The sequence below is a fragment of the Terrapene carolina genome, unplaced genomic scaffold (assembly GCF_002925995.2).
Source record: "Terrapene carolina triunguis isolate 2854851 unplaced genomic scaffold, T_m_triunguis-2.0 Scaffold68, whole genome shotgun sequence".
Classification (NCBI taxonomy): Eukaryota; Metazoa; Chordata; order Testudines; family Emydidae; genus Terrapene; species Terrapene triunguis.
Window position 1 is genome coordinate 51,354,939 of NW_020664419.1, and position 14,985 is coordinate 51,369,923.

The 14,985-nt window shown below is 42.9% G+C and overlaps 1 protein-coding gene across 1 annotated transcript in view; it reads right to left on the bottom strand.

Moving 5' to 3' along the window:
• Nucleotides 1-5,996: 5,996 nt before the first annotated feature.
• The window catches only part of SLC38A1 (solute carrier family 38 member 1), a 29,181-nt gene continuing 20,192 nt past the window's right edge, over nucleotides 5,997-14,985 (bottom strand). Inside the window, exons 12-15 of the mRNA XM_026648959.2 lie at nucleotides 10,147-10,265; nucleotides 8,991-9,132; nucleotides 8,800-8,897; nucleotides 5,997-7,551 (exon numbers count right to left, since the gene is read on the bottom strand). Coding sequence (XP_026504744.1) covers nucleotides 7,450-7,551; nucleotides 8,800-8,897; nucleotides 8,991-9,132; nucleotides 10,147-10,265 — 461 coding nt within the window. The 3' untranslated portion in view covers nucleotides 5,997-7,449. The remainder of the gene's footprint in view (nucleotides 7,552-8,799; nucleotides 8,898-8,990; nucleotides 9,133-10,146; nucleotides 10,266-14,985) is intronic.

Consider the following 14,985-nt stretch of genomic DNA (forward strand, 5'->3'; position numbering starts at 1 on the left):
AAGGTGAAAAAGAAAATTTTTCCAAAGCACCTAGGTGTCACTGGAAGTCCGTGGGATTCAGTTGACTTTGAAAATGTTATCCAATCCCACTTATCAATTCCCTGAGAGTCTAGTACAACTGGTACTCAGGGCTGCAAGCCTTGAGTTCAATGGGATTACTTGCATAATTACTACTCAACATGAGTAAGAGCTGCTAGCTCATGCTGTTTAACAGATTGTAACAAACACATATTTGTCCCCTTGAAAGAATGAACGTAACATTCTCATTATTTTAGATCACATTTTTAATGTTTAAAAACTATATTGGTAACAGATTACAGAACTTATTACTTTTTTATTTATTTACACACAAACGGGGAAACAGTGTAATCTATTTGCTTATGTTTAATATGAACAGCACAAAATATAGTGACGTTAGCAGGAGCAAAATATCACCCATAAGTCATGACACATTTGAACACCTCATTGGAAATTACCTGGCATCAAGTGTACATCACACTGTAGTGTTTGTACTGCAGCTGGGTGAACCTTAACTTACATAGGGACTCTAAAAAATGGATTTAGTATAAACAATCTAAAGTTCAAGTCTTATGAAAAAATACCTTTTACAGTCTGTATCTTGGCTGAAACACTGTAATCATGCAGCAGTTTGAAAAGCTCTGTAAAAGCGACTAATACATTTTCCTTCAAATTTGTGCTCATGTTTAAAACAAATATTACTGCAAGACTTGTCCTTATCCTAGGCTACAAAGCAAGCTTGGAAAATAAATATTTATTTTTAGACCCGTTTCTCAACTTCTATTTTTCATAAATACTGAATACTATATTGTACAGTGTTAACATGGTATGGAATATGCTCAATCACTTTGCCTCTAGCACCTGATTCTAAAGCATGATTATTTCAGTGGGTGAAATTCACCTGGTGCAGCAACCTTCACAAGGCCTGTTCAAGATACTAGTGCCACTTGATCCCCACCAACAACCTAGGAGGTGAGTAGGCATTGTGTGGGTCCTTTGCACAGGGAGTAATTTCACCCATAGTGAGCATTGTTTGAATAATTTGCTATTGAGAAAATATGAATACAGGCATTAGAATTGAATTCTAGTAAATTCATTGGACTACACTGAAAAAATGCAGCCATTTTCTTGCTACATTCATCAATATAATTATAGTTTACTTGAGGCAACAATGATAAAGGATAGAGGGGAAGGGATGTACATTTTGCTACATGAGAAGCTAAAATATTCATGTTTCTGTTCAAATTTGGATACAAACATCTATTTTTGTTAATACGCTGCAACTAATATCTATTTCATAGGGGATAAACAATAGCAAAAATATACAGCATCCTATTTATTTACAATATATATACATAAAAATCAAACATTTCATACAATACCACATAACTGCATAGATTCTTCTTTAGAAACAAACATGTGCACAGTATGTGAATGTTCAGACCATTTCAGCCCTGTACTTATTAATTTGCTACCATTTTCACAGTTTGTAACAGAAAGCCTTCCATTTTGATACAAATAAAACATTCTTTGTATATATTATAGAGAAAAGGTTTTCCTGATGCAAAGTGCTCTTGGGAACTTTTGTGTGAGCTTTTTGGTAGCAGGAAAGAAGAGCCATTTATTGGTATTGTTGATGGAATAGAATACATACTGTTGTGGGTTGGTCCTAAGGATACCAGTGATAGGATTGTGGAACTAGATTGGGGTCATTCAAAATCAGAAGGCTTTTTGCCAAGATGCTCTTTAGTCTTAATATAAGATTAAAGCAATTAGTCTTTGCTGATTTAGGATGGGCTATAGATACCATTATATATAATTAATTATTCGTACAGCACCATAAATACGTATGGTGCTTTGTGTTGTGAGGCGGACGTACAGACGAAACTCATGCTGTCCCCAAACATGTTTTCAAAGTTTCATTTAGATGTGTGACCGGTCAGAATAGAACACACACGTATCATTATTAAGCTGAGAAAATCAACCTTCTGGAGTGGATGGATATCCTGAAGGGTCGGAATTACGCTTCTGCAAGGGGCCAGTACAAGGGCTGTGCACCACTGAGATACCACTTGCATCCTCAAATTAGGGCTTATGTGGCACATAGGTCTTGTGCAGGCCCATCTGTACACTTCATCCCAAAACAGTGTTACTTCCAAGATTCTAGGTCCAAAATTGTAATGTATTTTATTTATTTATGTTTATAAACGGGCAGGGGGAGAGAAGAGAGATAGCTTCTTCATTTCTCTCCACAGATCACTGTAAATGAAATGCTAGTCAAGATCAAAAGCCAAAAGCAAAGGATTTTATGGGCCAGATCTTCAGCTGGTGTTAGTCAACATAACACTAGCTCATAATCTACTCCTAAAACCTTATTAGGAACTCCTGCTTGGAACTACTCCCTCCTTCTCCCACCACTTTCCAATAACTATAACAGAATAGTTTACCTAGTTTCACGTTCAGTCTATGAATTTGCAGTGTCCACAATAGTGACAAGCTCTCTAGAAAAGGAAAGCATGCTGCCACCTACTAAGTAGATACAGTACTCTGGATCCTACTAATTTAACAGAGGAACTCCTATAGCATTTTACAGTGCTCTTAAAAGCCTAGCTAAAATGTGGGACTCCTACTTTTGTTAGCTACAAGTTCACTATTCCAAATAAACTGAATAATAGCAGTACATTTTACAGATAACCTCATACAGTGATTCTGACAGTTACAGCAGGGTCTATTGCATTCTGTTAAGAATGTATAAACCTGATGAGAAAATAAAAAAGCATATTATTTCACAGTCTGTACCACAGACATCAACATACATATTATTCCTTTGCATAAATAGCTATATATACGAGTCCAATAAATCAGTCTGAGTGAAATCCTCACACCCCCACCCTGTGTACAGGGCCAGCACACAGCCTGTTTAAGGACTGAGCCCATCTTACACCTTTTCAGGACAGAAATGATGATGGTCCTATGCCTAGGGGAAATTGCACTCAGTGCATAAATCCTGCTAATTCATTTTATTTTATCCAGTCAGACTGCAGTATGCAAATTGAAGAAGGGGACAAAGTGGGTGAGGAAGAAGTAATATATCAATGGGAGTTGGGCATCTAACTCATTTGTGCCTTTGAAAGTCCCCCTCAATATCTCCTCTGTCACAGTCTCATCAACTCCGTAATCTCTACTGTCAGTAGTAGAAGAGGGAAGGAAAAGGGAATGGGAAGGAGGAGGATAACCCCAGAGTACTTGTGGGATAAAACAGTCACCTATGAAATTTTCACAGGTTAAATGTTAGTCTTTTAGGGTTTGTCTACACTATAAACCTAAGTCGACGTATATTAGGTTGACTTACATCTACCACAGTAATTAATGTGGTGGTGCATGTCCACACTACCCTCTTTGGGTTGGTGGTGCACGTCCTCACCAGGAGCATTTCCGCTGACCTAATAGGGGCAGTGTGGGGAGCTGAGAGCCTGGTCCCTGAGCTCCGCTGGCAGCTCCCTGCCTGGAGTCCAGCTGCCCCACAGGCTCCTAGCGGGCTATCCCCCTTTGCTCCCCAGTCCTCGCTCATGGAACAAAGCTGTTTGAGGCTTTTCACCCCCCACATTCACCACAGGGAGCCGGGGGAAGCCGCCCGGGACTTCTCACCATTGGGGAGCAGGGTCCAGCTGCCTCGGCTTTTTGCCCCTCCCCACACTGGAAGCTGGCACGGGGGCCGCTTGGGCTTCTCACCCTGACTCCAGCTGGGAGCAGGATCCAGCTGCCCAGTCTCCAGGACAGCAGGGCTCCTGTTGTGCAATTGACAAGAAAGCTGATGTAAGAGACGCAGTGTCTACACAGACACTGCACTGCACTAACTACACTGACATAAGCCTTATCCCTCTCGGGGAGGTGGAGTTATTATGTCGGCGTAGTAGGACACTTACATTGGCGGGACAAGGCTGTAGTATGTACACTGACATAATTAGGTCGACATAAGCTGCCTTATTTTGACCTAACTGTGTAGCATAGACAGCCCATAGAGCTAGAACCTTACAGGTCCTGAGCACCTGCTGCAAATTGCTAAGTGACCTCAACTGCCAGTGACTTTAAGCGATGTAAGGACAAGGCAATAGGAGTGAAGGCAATTCAGCAGCTCACAGGAAATTCAATATCTTGAAGTATTAGGTCTGTAAAAAGAAAAAATTGTAGTGACACATAATATCCATAGATACGATTGCTAATCCTAGTCTCTTTTTCCTTAGTTATAGTGTGAGTATAAAATGAATCAGCCACTGAAAATGAGAGAGTCATCACAAATTGACAGGCACACCTGAACTTATGAAGGGCATCATTCAACCCTGAATGTGCACCTGGACTCCTGTTAGCCATTAGTTCCATTGCTAGTGTAACCCTTCTGCCAGGTGGAGCCAGCAGCAACAAGGGCTGGGTTCAGTATCTAGTGGTTCCTTTTCAACAACACAACACAAAACCGGCTCGAGCCCCCACCCAGTGCCCTGGGACAATTACACACAACCCCCCTGGACGCCTCTAAGAGGCAACACTTCCCCTCTCGCAAGCACAGAGTCTGAGTGTAGCAGAAACTTTAAATAAAAGGAGGGAAGTAATTCAGCATTAATTTGGGAAAACACTGCAACTAGGGTTCATAAACACAAACCATGAGCAAAAGACCCACCCCCAAGTAAGTTGGGCAGTGTCCTTTTCGCCTCAGATTCTTAAATCCAGCAACCCAAGTCCCTTCAACGTGCCCGTCCCTTCTCTGTACCCCACTCACAGTTGCTGTCCTTGGCCAGTGCAGCCCCAGAGTTCAGAGGTTCATCTGCAGAGTTCACCTCCCATGCTTTGTGGAAGCGCGGGGGTGTGGTGTAAGGAGGCACCTTACACGCTCCACTGCTCAGTCACTCGCTTGTTGCTTGCCGCACCTCTCTGCGGGGCTCTGCTCTGGCCCTCTCCACCAGCCTCTCTGCTGGCCGCGCCTCTCTGCCAGCCACCCTGCTGGCCACTTGCTGCACATCTCCACCAGCCACCTTGCTGGCCACTTGCCAAGATGTCTCTCAGTGATGTCAACTGTTAGTGGGGAAGGCTCACTGCTGGTGCACACTGGCCAGTCTCTTGCAATAGAGACACTGTCCCAAAGTAGGTCTAATACTTAGACCTGGGTATCAGTGATTTCAGCTCTGCAGCATGTAACAAGACTCTCAATTGAATTTAAATTAACTCTTTTATTATACCATGGAGAGAGGAAGGGTCAAACAATGTCTAGGACCCTTAAACAAGGCCCACCATCTCTCAACTCATTAGACTTTGGAACCGATGTCCCCTGCCTAGCAAGTGCCATTCAGTTGAGGGTGAGTCCCTCCATTGGGGTATGCCAGGTACAGTTCTGCTGCCCTCGGTTCACACAACAAGGATAACAACCCTTTATTACTCTTGCCCCAATAACAAGGAGACTGGGGATCCAACACCAACCACAAGTGATCATTTGGGCAAGCAATCCCATCATGCTGAACACCTAGGCAGGGTGGGTGTGTCCAGGCAAATGAGATCAGCTTCTGAAGTCTTTTTCCACAGCTCACTATTAGATGTCAGGGGAGAGTTCATTCAGACTCTGCTTACACTAGGACAGGGATCGGCAACCTTTGGCACACGGCCCACCAGGGTAAGCCCAATGGCAGGCCGCACCCATTTGTTTACCTGATGCATACGCGGGTTTGGCCAATCGCAGCTCCCACTGGCTGCGATTTGCCGCTCCAGGCCAATGGGGGCTGTGGGAAGCGACGCGGGCTGAGGGATGTGCTGGCTGCCGCTTCCTGCAGCCCCCCATTGGCCTGGAGTGGCGAACCGCAGCCAGTGGGAGCTGCGATCGGCCGAACATGCGGATGCAGCAGGTAAACAAATTGGCCTGGCCTGCCAGGGGGCTTACCCTGGCAGGCAGTGTGCCAAAGGTTGCCGATCCCTGCACTAGCAACCTAGCACGCATGTTTGACAGCAGAATTCAGACTCTCTCTCTAATTCACACATCAAGAACAATACAACATGAACAAATATGTGTCCCTGGCAGTACATTATTACTAAAAATGATTCGGTATGTGATGATAAAGATCATCTGCTTAGTACCCGAATCTCTAACCTGAGCCATTCTCCAAACTGACAATATGCCACAACATAAATGCAAAGTTAGAGTGGCTCTGCAAATAATTTATAGCGCTATTTTTGTTTGATCCCGAAGAAACAGAAATAGGCTTTTTAAATATAAAAAAGTGTTCTATTTAAAGAGATATTAAAAAAATAAAAATCTGGCTTGATTCCAATTAAGAATCCAGTTTTGCATAAGGGCCTGATCCTGTTCCCACTGGAGTCAAAACACACACTGACTTCAATCGGAGGAGGGCTGACCCTAAAAGAATAAGTTAACTTCTTTACAAGGTCAGCTTTAGGTATATGCAAAACTATCCTAAAGGAAAAGGCATTAAGTATGACTAAAGGTGGTGGTTTTTGATATAACTGGAATTTTTCATTTTTTCTTGAAAAGTGTAGATGTATTTAGTAAATATTGGTTTATATGGAAGAAAATGCATATTTCTGAATCTTTCCTTTCACACAGAAATCAGCTCTGCCTTCTCCTGGTTGGTTTCAAATGTTCAGTGCTCTATACCAAGTCTGTTTCTGGTCAGTTTCAAAAGGGTTTTATATTCCTCTTGGTCTAAGATCACTCATGGTTGAGTATGTGTCTCTGCACAGTGATTTGATGTGCTATCAGCTCAACCATTTGGGCTGGCCGCTCCAATGACCTTTTTTTTTTTTTTTTAAAAGAGCAGCACCAAGTGTAGGACATACTGTTATCTAACACCAGCTGATGCTTTCATGGTGCCCTTCATATAAACACTCCAGAATGCTACACTTACTAAATGAGGGGAAGTGGTTTACAAAATAGTAATGAAAAGCCAGATCAAATGTATGCAATTTAAGAGTAGAGTTTTGGTTAAAAAAGAGATGGTGAGAGCTGAACATCATTTGTGAAAACTATTCTAGAATCTGGATTTGTAAAACAAAACAAAAACAAATACATTGCTTGCTCCAAAGGACTAAATATTATGGTTTGGAAGTTTTAAGACTAGTACTAGAACAATCTAATTCATGGCCAGAAGAGTAAAAATTAATTATGATTGGAACCAAGTGGCAAAGCCATATAAACCCTCGCAGACAATCAACACAACCTTAACATTGATTTGATAACTCACTGGAATTGGAGAAACTGATATTGCTGTTGGGGAAATGGGCATTTTCTGCAAGCAAATACATCTATATCAGTATTTCATTATTTGGATTTGATTTGAGTAAACTCATAATGGATGGGATAGATAAAACAGAATGGTGGTGATTCTGGTGAGTAGCAAACAGGGATGTATCTTTTTCAGCATGATGTTGACTTCAGTTGCCTTCAGCATTGTCTCCTGAGTGCACCCAGTCATAGATGACCAAAGGAATGCTCACTAGGGAAAACAATATTCCCAATGCCATGAAAAGAGAAGCCTGAAAGAAAAAAGGAAAGGAGTCTTTCAACTAAGGTAACTTTTTTCCTTAGAGAGACTTACAATTTGATACTGGGTTTCAAAATTACAAATGAAAACAAAGCTCTGAATTCCTTGTTAAGCACTGAGAATGAAAATTTCCTCTATCTTCAGTTAACAAACTTTGCCTTAAGTGCTCATTTCAGTGACTCTATCTGAAAAGGGCTGAATGGGTTCTCCTTTGGTACCCCTTGGCTCTGCTCTTCAACTAGCCAAAGGGCTCATTGCAGAATGAAGTAAAGCACATGCACTGGGCCATCCCATGAGGGTTTACTTGCACAGCATTTCAGCCATTGTCGTCTGGTGGAGCTAATGAATTAACCTAAGATTCTTGCATGCCAGTGCAGAGAAATAACTATGGAATCACGAGCCTGGCCCAAATGAAGTTCTTGATTATGGAGTAATCAAATAAAATTAATCCAAATCACTACTGTAATATGAATAAAAAACAAAGACATGATAACAGAAGGGCTGGTTCTGGTGGTGCACTGAGTGCACTCAGCAAATCACAGCGACTATTCAGAATCTTACATGACTCTATTCACAGCTGGGAAATTAGCAGGATCTTTGACCTTTACCAAGGAAGTTTTTTATTCTAATCTCAGTATGGGAAGGATTGTGACATCTTCTGGACTGCAAATCTCCCTTGACATCCAGTAAAAACTTGTAAGACCCTGCTGAGATCAAGTTGTCACAGTCCTGTATGCTCACAAACGGTGAAGAGTTGGCTCCTTTTGCAGGGGGCGCCCAAAATTTGACTGTGATCCCTTAAAACAATGTGAAGTGCTGCAAACATGACACACTGCAGGCTCTTTCAGGTAATGTGTTGCAGTGGAAAATAAGTTGTGGCTATGGAGGCAGTTCCTCTGCTGCCAAACTTCAAAGGACTCAGAACCTTGCTAGGGATTACTATTGTTTAAACTATGGTACTTCCGGATGGCCCCTAATTAGATTTGAGGCCCCAATCAGATCAAGGCCTCAGTGTGCTAGGTGCTGTACAAACACATAAGAAGGTAAGGGTCCCTGCCCCAAAGGTCTTACAATCTAATTTAAGACAAAACACTGCACAGGAGTGTGACAGAGGGAGGGAGGACAAGGGTAACAGCAATAGGTTCACATATGTTCAGACAACAGATTAGATCTGTTCTCAACCGAATACATTTTAATGAGTAACAGGCAAAGCACTAAATTGATCTACAGAAAAACATACCCAAATCCTCTGAGTAAATTTTTCCGTATCCCGATGTGTGATTTTTAAATACAGCGATGAAGGAATAATGAAAATCAACATATTGGCAGAAGTTACTCCTGTAACATTCAAATAAATATGTTAGTTATTGTGGAATTTCACATCTGCCAACAACAGCTATTTATTATTAATATAAAACCAGAATACTGTACCTACAACTCCAAAAATATCCTTCATTGAGGGGATAAAAATTACTAACAGGTTGATGAAAATCAGGAGGACAATAGTAACCACAATATGATGGCATAAGTCATATTTTGTTTTTTTAGCCAGCTCAAATAAAGAAGAACGCACCTGTAGGAAAATGAAGAGTTCTCTGTTAGGAGGAGCATACAACTTTCAAGCCCATATACTAATTTTTATTGATTCTGTGCATGACAATGAGATTTTCATAGATGCCCCAGTGATTCTGGAGGTCTCAAATGTACTGCTTTTGGAATAAGCCTTACATTTAATTCAAAATCTGAGAACTGGATTTCTATGTGTCTGTACGAGTGTATTTTCCCCCAGATTATATTTCTTGACAGAGGTGGGGGAGTATGTTAACATGTACTTTTTAGTTCAAAATTAACTGCTGTTCTGCTAGGGTGAAAGCTCACGTAATCGGCTTTGTGTGTGGAATTAAACAGCAATGGGAAGGAATGGAATTCACCTACATCCAACTCTGCAACATAGCCACTCTGTAGCTGCCATTCCAGCCTACACAGTAGGTTGGAATAATGTCACCCATGTGGGTGGGGAGGTATTGAATCCACTGGATCTGCATAATTGAGGATTCAGTGACTCCTTCCCCAGCCTGCCCATAATGCCGCTTTCTGTGTTAGACTCTTCAAATGTTGTACAGAGCTCCTTGATCCCTGCAACACACAGGGGAAGTGGAGGCTGCCCTCATGGTCAGTCCATCCCACCCTCTCATGAAGAGCCCTACTACAACAGGGTTACTGAAAGGGATTTCTGTGGTTCCTCTGTTCTTGGATGAATTTCATCCTTGATTCTGCCCCTATTGAGATCAATAGGGTAGGATAAAGCCCTTATGTATTTTCATTTTAAATCGACTTAACACCTTCCAGTTCCAAGAGAGATTAATTTTTTTTAATTGTATGATAGTTTCTTATTCTCCTATCCAGAACTCCCAATGAAGCCAATGGGAGTTTAATATGTGGAAAGACTGACTGCAGGATCAAGTACTCTCTGTAGTCTGTCATTGATTCAGAAACCAGACCACACACACAAACCAGCCTTGCTTTGGGAGAGTGCACCTACTACAGATCTTAGCTGTTTCTAAATTGCAAGGAGCCTTATACTTACAGTGAAAAACAGCACTGGCACTGTGAGTATGACTGCAAAAATGACAGCCACACGCACTGTCAGGATGAGGATGTCATCTCTACTCTGGTAGTTGTGAAGCAGATCTGAGTGCACATTGTCTGCAGGGAAGACAATAACGTAAGTGTTCCAGCAAATAACCAATTAATTTACAGAAACCGTCACTTAACAATGGCCTTCTTGAACAATAAGTGATGTATCAGCAAACAAAAGGGCAGGGAATGAAACATTCTTGAGTTAAAATATGTTTTAAACCATACTCTAGTGATTCCATGTTTCAAGATTATCTCTTTGGGGCCCTGTTTCAGGAAAGCATCCCTAGTCAAGAAAGCACAAGGTTAACTCTAAGCTAAAGTCCATTGCAGGAAGACTACAGGGAGGCATAGCATAGCTACTGGGGATTTTTTGGCAGCTTAAACTTATATAAAAATAACCACATGCACGGTCCCTGCTGAATTTATACTAAATTATTAGGTTGCACTAAATAAGTCCAAATAGCAAATAAAGTGCTAGGAGAAAACAGAACATCTTCTCTTGAAGAACAAACCCCTTTTTAGGTCAGCCCTTTCCCCATGAGGTTTCTCTGACCACACAAACTGCTATCCAGCTACTTCTGGTGGCTACCCCCACACCTCCATTTTCCCCCTTGAACCTACCCTCCTCCCTCAGCAACACTCACAGCCCCTGCACCTCAATGACCACCTCCTGGAGGAAGTGATCCATTCTAAATGCTGCTGATATGGGTCACTGGGAGCACCATGTGCTGGTGTACTGACAATATTTTAACAAGGCCTCCCACAAAAGCATCTCCCTTAACCAGTGAGAAATGCTGTGGACCAGGTGTACACATGCTGGCAGACAGGAAGAACATAGAATTCATTTGTTTGTTTCCGCACCTTTAAAAAAACTCTCATAACTGTAACAAAGGAAGCAAATGCACTGAGCACAAAAAAAAGTATATTAATCTGCCCTTTTCTGGAAGTGTTCAGGCTTTGTTTCTGAAAGGTGTCCTGAGAAAACTGATAGCACAGAACAGTGGTCAGCCTGTGTAATCTGATGGGGGGAGGCAGGAGGGCTTGCAGGGGGCTCATTGGGGATATATAGTTTTAAAATACCTGCCATTTGGTGCAATCTGGTCTATTCCTGAAGGCAAAAATATTACTCGTCAGAAAGATTTGACCCTAAAGGATAAACCCTCTCTGACAAGAATCACTTATCAATATACAGAAAAAGCCTGAAATCATCCCAAACTTCCCTTCAGTTTGCGGGTGCAATTTTAAAAGGGTGCTGGCATAGCCCCTTCTCGTACCTGGCTTATACCACATGAGGCGCATTCTGCCATTACAAGCCCAAGTTGCTGCCTCTGTACCGCTGGTCTCCCACTCAGCATGACAGCAAAATATCATACAGCCCAAGCAAGTGACCTTTATCAATACCTAATTTTTTGTAACTGTACTCCTGTAATGTACATATGGCAATAACTGCGACACCCTGAGCAAATAAACAAGTGGCGTTGGTTTAAAAAAAGAGAAGGCCAAAATAAAAATGCTATTCTGGTCTATGAAAGGATGAGGGAAAGGGCTACAGAAAAAAAAGTGCATTTAAAAAAGGCATGTTCCTGTCAGTCTCAAACGATGATCCATGGGAAAGGAGAAAAGTAATGCTGCCCTTCCACGCCCCAATTCTGCAACTGATAGGGTGCAGGCGAACATCGGGGTGGGGGGCTCTCGCAGATGCAGCATTATCCACACACTATTAATATTCAGGCACATGGTAAAATAGGAAAGAATTGGGTTTCCTTTCCTCACAGATTAAAGTAATCTGCAGGGTTAGATTTGCCTCCTGTGTGCACTTTGCCTCCTCTGTGGACTTGTCTCCAGGCTTCCTGCTCCAGGTCGCCCCCAGGACTTGGTCCCAGCACCATAGGCACCGATTTCTGCTCCCAATGGTGGGTGCTCGACCCCCTTCTGCCCTCTGCCCCGCCCCGATTCCACCCCTGCCCCGCACCCATTCCAACCCCTTCCCCAAAGTCCCTGCCCCAACTCTGCCTCCTCCCTGCCCCTATTCCAACTCCTTCCCCAAATCCCAGCCCCGGCCCTACCTCTTCCCCACCTCCTCCTGTGAGCGCGCCATGTTCCCGCTCCTCCCCCCTCCCTCCTGGAGCTTGCTACACCGCCAAACAGCTGTTTTGTGGCGGCAAGTGCTGGGAGGTAGGCGGAGGAGCTGGGACACGGCTGGCTGCCTGCTGGTGGGTGCAGAGCACCCACTAATTTTTCCCCGTGGGTGCTGTGGTGTCTGTTCTGTGGTGTCTGTGAGTTTCAGCGCATTAGTCTGGTCTTAAGAGGCTCAGATCCTTCAGTTGAGCCCCAGATAGTCCAACCCTTCCAGGGTTTGTCAATAAACCCAAATGAAGTAACTGCAAATGAAACATCCCACTTGTGGGGTCAGAGTCCTCTTCCCTCTTCATCTTCTGTAAAGCAGCGGGCCCCAAATAGGCTCACAGGCTAGCATCAAAGATTAGTCCCATCATAAGTGGATCCACAACAAGTCCTCCCTTCCTTTGAGGAGGCAGTAATCAGCTAAGGAGTTCTAGCCTTTAGCCAGAACTTGGTCCAGTAGCCAAAGACTGGAGATTTGCTCTCCTGATATGTCTGCCCCCCAACTCAGCTGGGTTTTTCTCTTTTAAGCTCCTCCCTCCAATTCTGATATCTCCTACAGGTGTAGCAAGGCACAGCCAGCTGAGTCCACAGTAGCTCATTAACCCTGTACAATTTGTAATACTGGGGCCGGCAGGTCTAGCCCTGCCCATAACTAAAAGGCCCACCCCCCTCAAGTAAGCAGAGTAAGCACTAAGTCCAGGCCACAATTGATTTCTGGGGACAACAAATGAGAAAAAAAAAAAAAAAAGAAACAGGAGCAGGAGTGAGGTCAAAGGTTGGAAATCAGGGATCTGGAGCACGACACTGAGCAGAGAACCCCAGATAGCACCGACTACTCCTCAAAAGTGTCTAGAGAGTCAGTGGACGCTGCTCAGAGGAACTCTGCCTGGAGGTCTGATCATACGAGGGATTAGAAATAGACCCCCCCAGTTACAGAGCACGGTTCTGTCCAGCTTCTTCCTCCTAGTATAATGGATGGAAATTTTGGGCCAGCACCAGGAGGAGATTAAGGAGGCCTCACGACTTTCTGGGGCCACAGATGAGGTGTGCCACAACCAGGAAATGTGAGGAAAAGTGCAGCCAGATCTCAGTAAGAGGTTCTGGAGGTACCGGAAGAGGGGCTGCAAGTGTGCTAGGCTCATTAACCATATGTTGCTGAGAGTGGGGTTTGTAAACCCCATCACATGACTCCAAACTCCTCCTACATGAGGTGGGAATTTCAAAGAAATTCCAGAAATTGAATCTTGGGGAGTTTCTTAGCCTCCTCAAACTTCTTGGGAATCAGATCCTCAGCTGGTATAAATCTGCCTGGCTCTGTTGAAGTCAATATGATATACTAATTTATACCAGCTGAAGATCTGGCCCATTGTGGCTATTTCTTCAGGACCATACAACTGGATCATTAATTTTAATATTTTGTTTGTAGTTTTCTGTGAAAACTTACTGGCTAGCAACCGTCCAACTGTTGAATGAGAATGGCCATCGGTGTTGGCACCTGCAGCCTTTATCAGTTTTCTTGGCAAAATCCATTAAACAGAAATGGTGAATTCAAATTATCTTAATTTCTTCAAATTGGAGGCTTCATACCCACCATGACAGCCTCATGGTAGAAAGTAACTTTTTTGTAAATTGTTAAGACAGATGAACTTTTGGTGACCTATGACAGAAATGTCAACTTTCAAATTTGCTTCCCCCCGCCCAACAATATCCCATTATGCATTGGTTCCCAACCTTTCCAGGCTACTTCCAGGAGTCTGATTTGTCTTGTGTACCCCAAGTTTCACCTCACTTAAAAACTACTTGTTTACAAAATCAGATATAAAAATACAAGAGTGTCACAACACACTAGTACTGACAAATTTCTTACTTTCTCATTTTACCATATAATTATAAAATAAATTGATTAGAATATAAATATTGTACGTATATTTCAGTGTACCTGAATCCCGAGTCCCGCTGCCCGGGGCCGAAACATATAACTTAGCTTCATGGGGCCCCCTGTGGCGTGGGGCTCCAGGCAATTGCCCTGCTTGCCATCCCCTAATGCCAGCTCTGCAATTGTGACCCCCTTGAACCTCTCCCGCAAACCCCTTGGGGGTTGCAACCCCCAAGTAAAGAAACACTGAAATAGGCGAATATCTAGATGAGTTGACATACCCCCTGGAAGACCCCCAGGGGTACGCGTACCCTTGGTTGAGAACCACTGCCATAATGAATGACTGTAACAAACATGAAGGCTGTAGCTAGACAGGCACTTGAAATCTAATAAGAAAGACTGATGACCTTTTGGTGCCCCTGATGGAAAACTCACAGGTCAAATCTGTGATCTCCCTCTGATTGACTTAGTGGCCTGTAATGAACAAATGTACCAAATTTCAAGATTCAAATTGCTTTAGAACATTAGCTCTCAATCATCCTGCCAGTGTAAGGGTCTGTGTGTTCTCCGATTTTTATTTATTCTGCATATTCCTTTTAATAAGGAAAAAAAATAAGATTTGCTTGTTTTTTGTATTTTTAAAGTGAATTAATGTTGATGAAAGGAGGCAGATTGAAAATCTTGGACACTGAAGTATTCAGAATTGCGAAAACATTTCAAGCAGCAGTATTCCAAGCTTACCTAAACATGCATCACCAATGTATTTAACCTGAATGGGTAGGGACC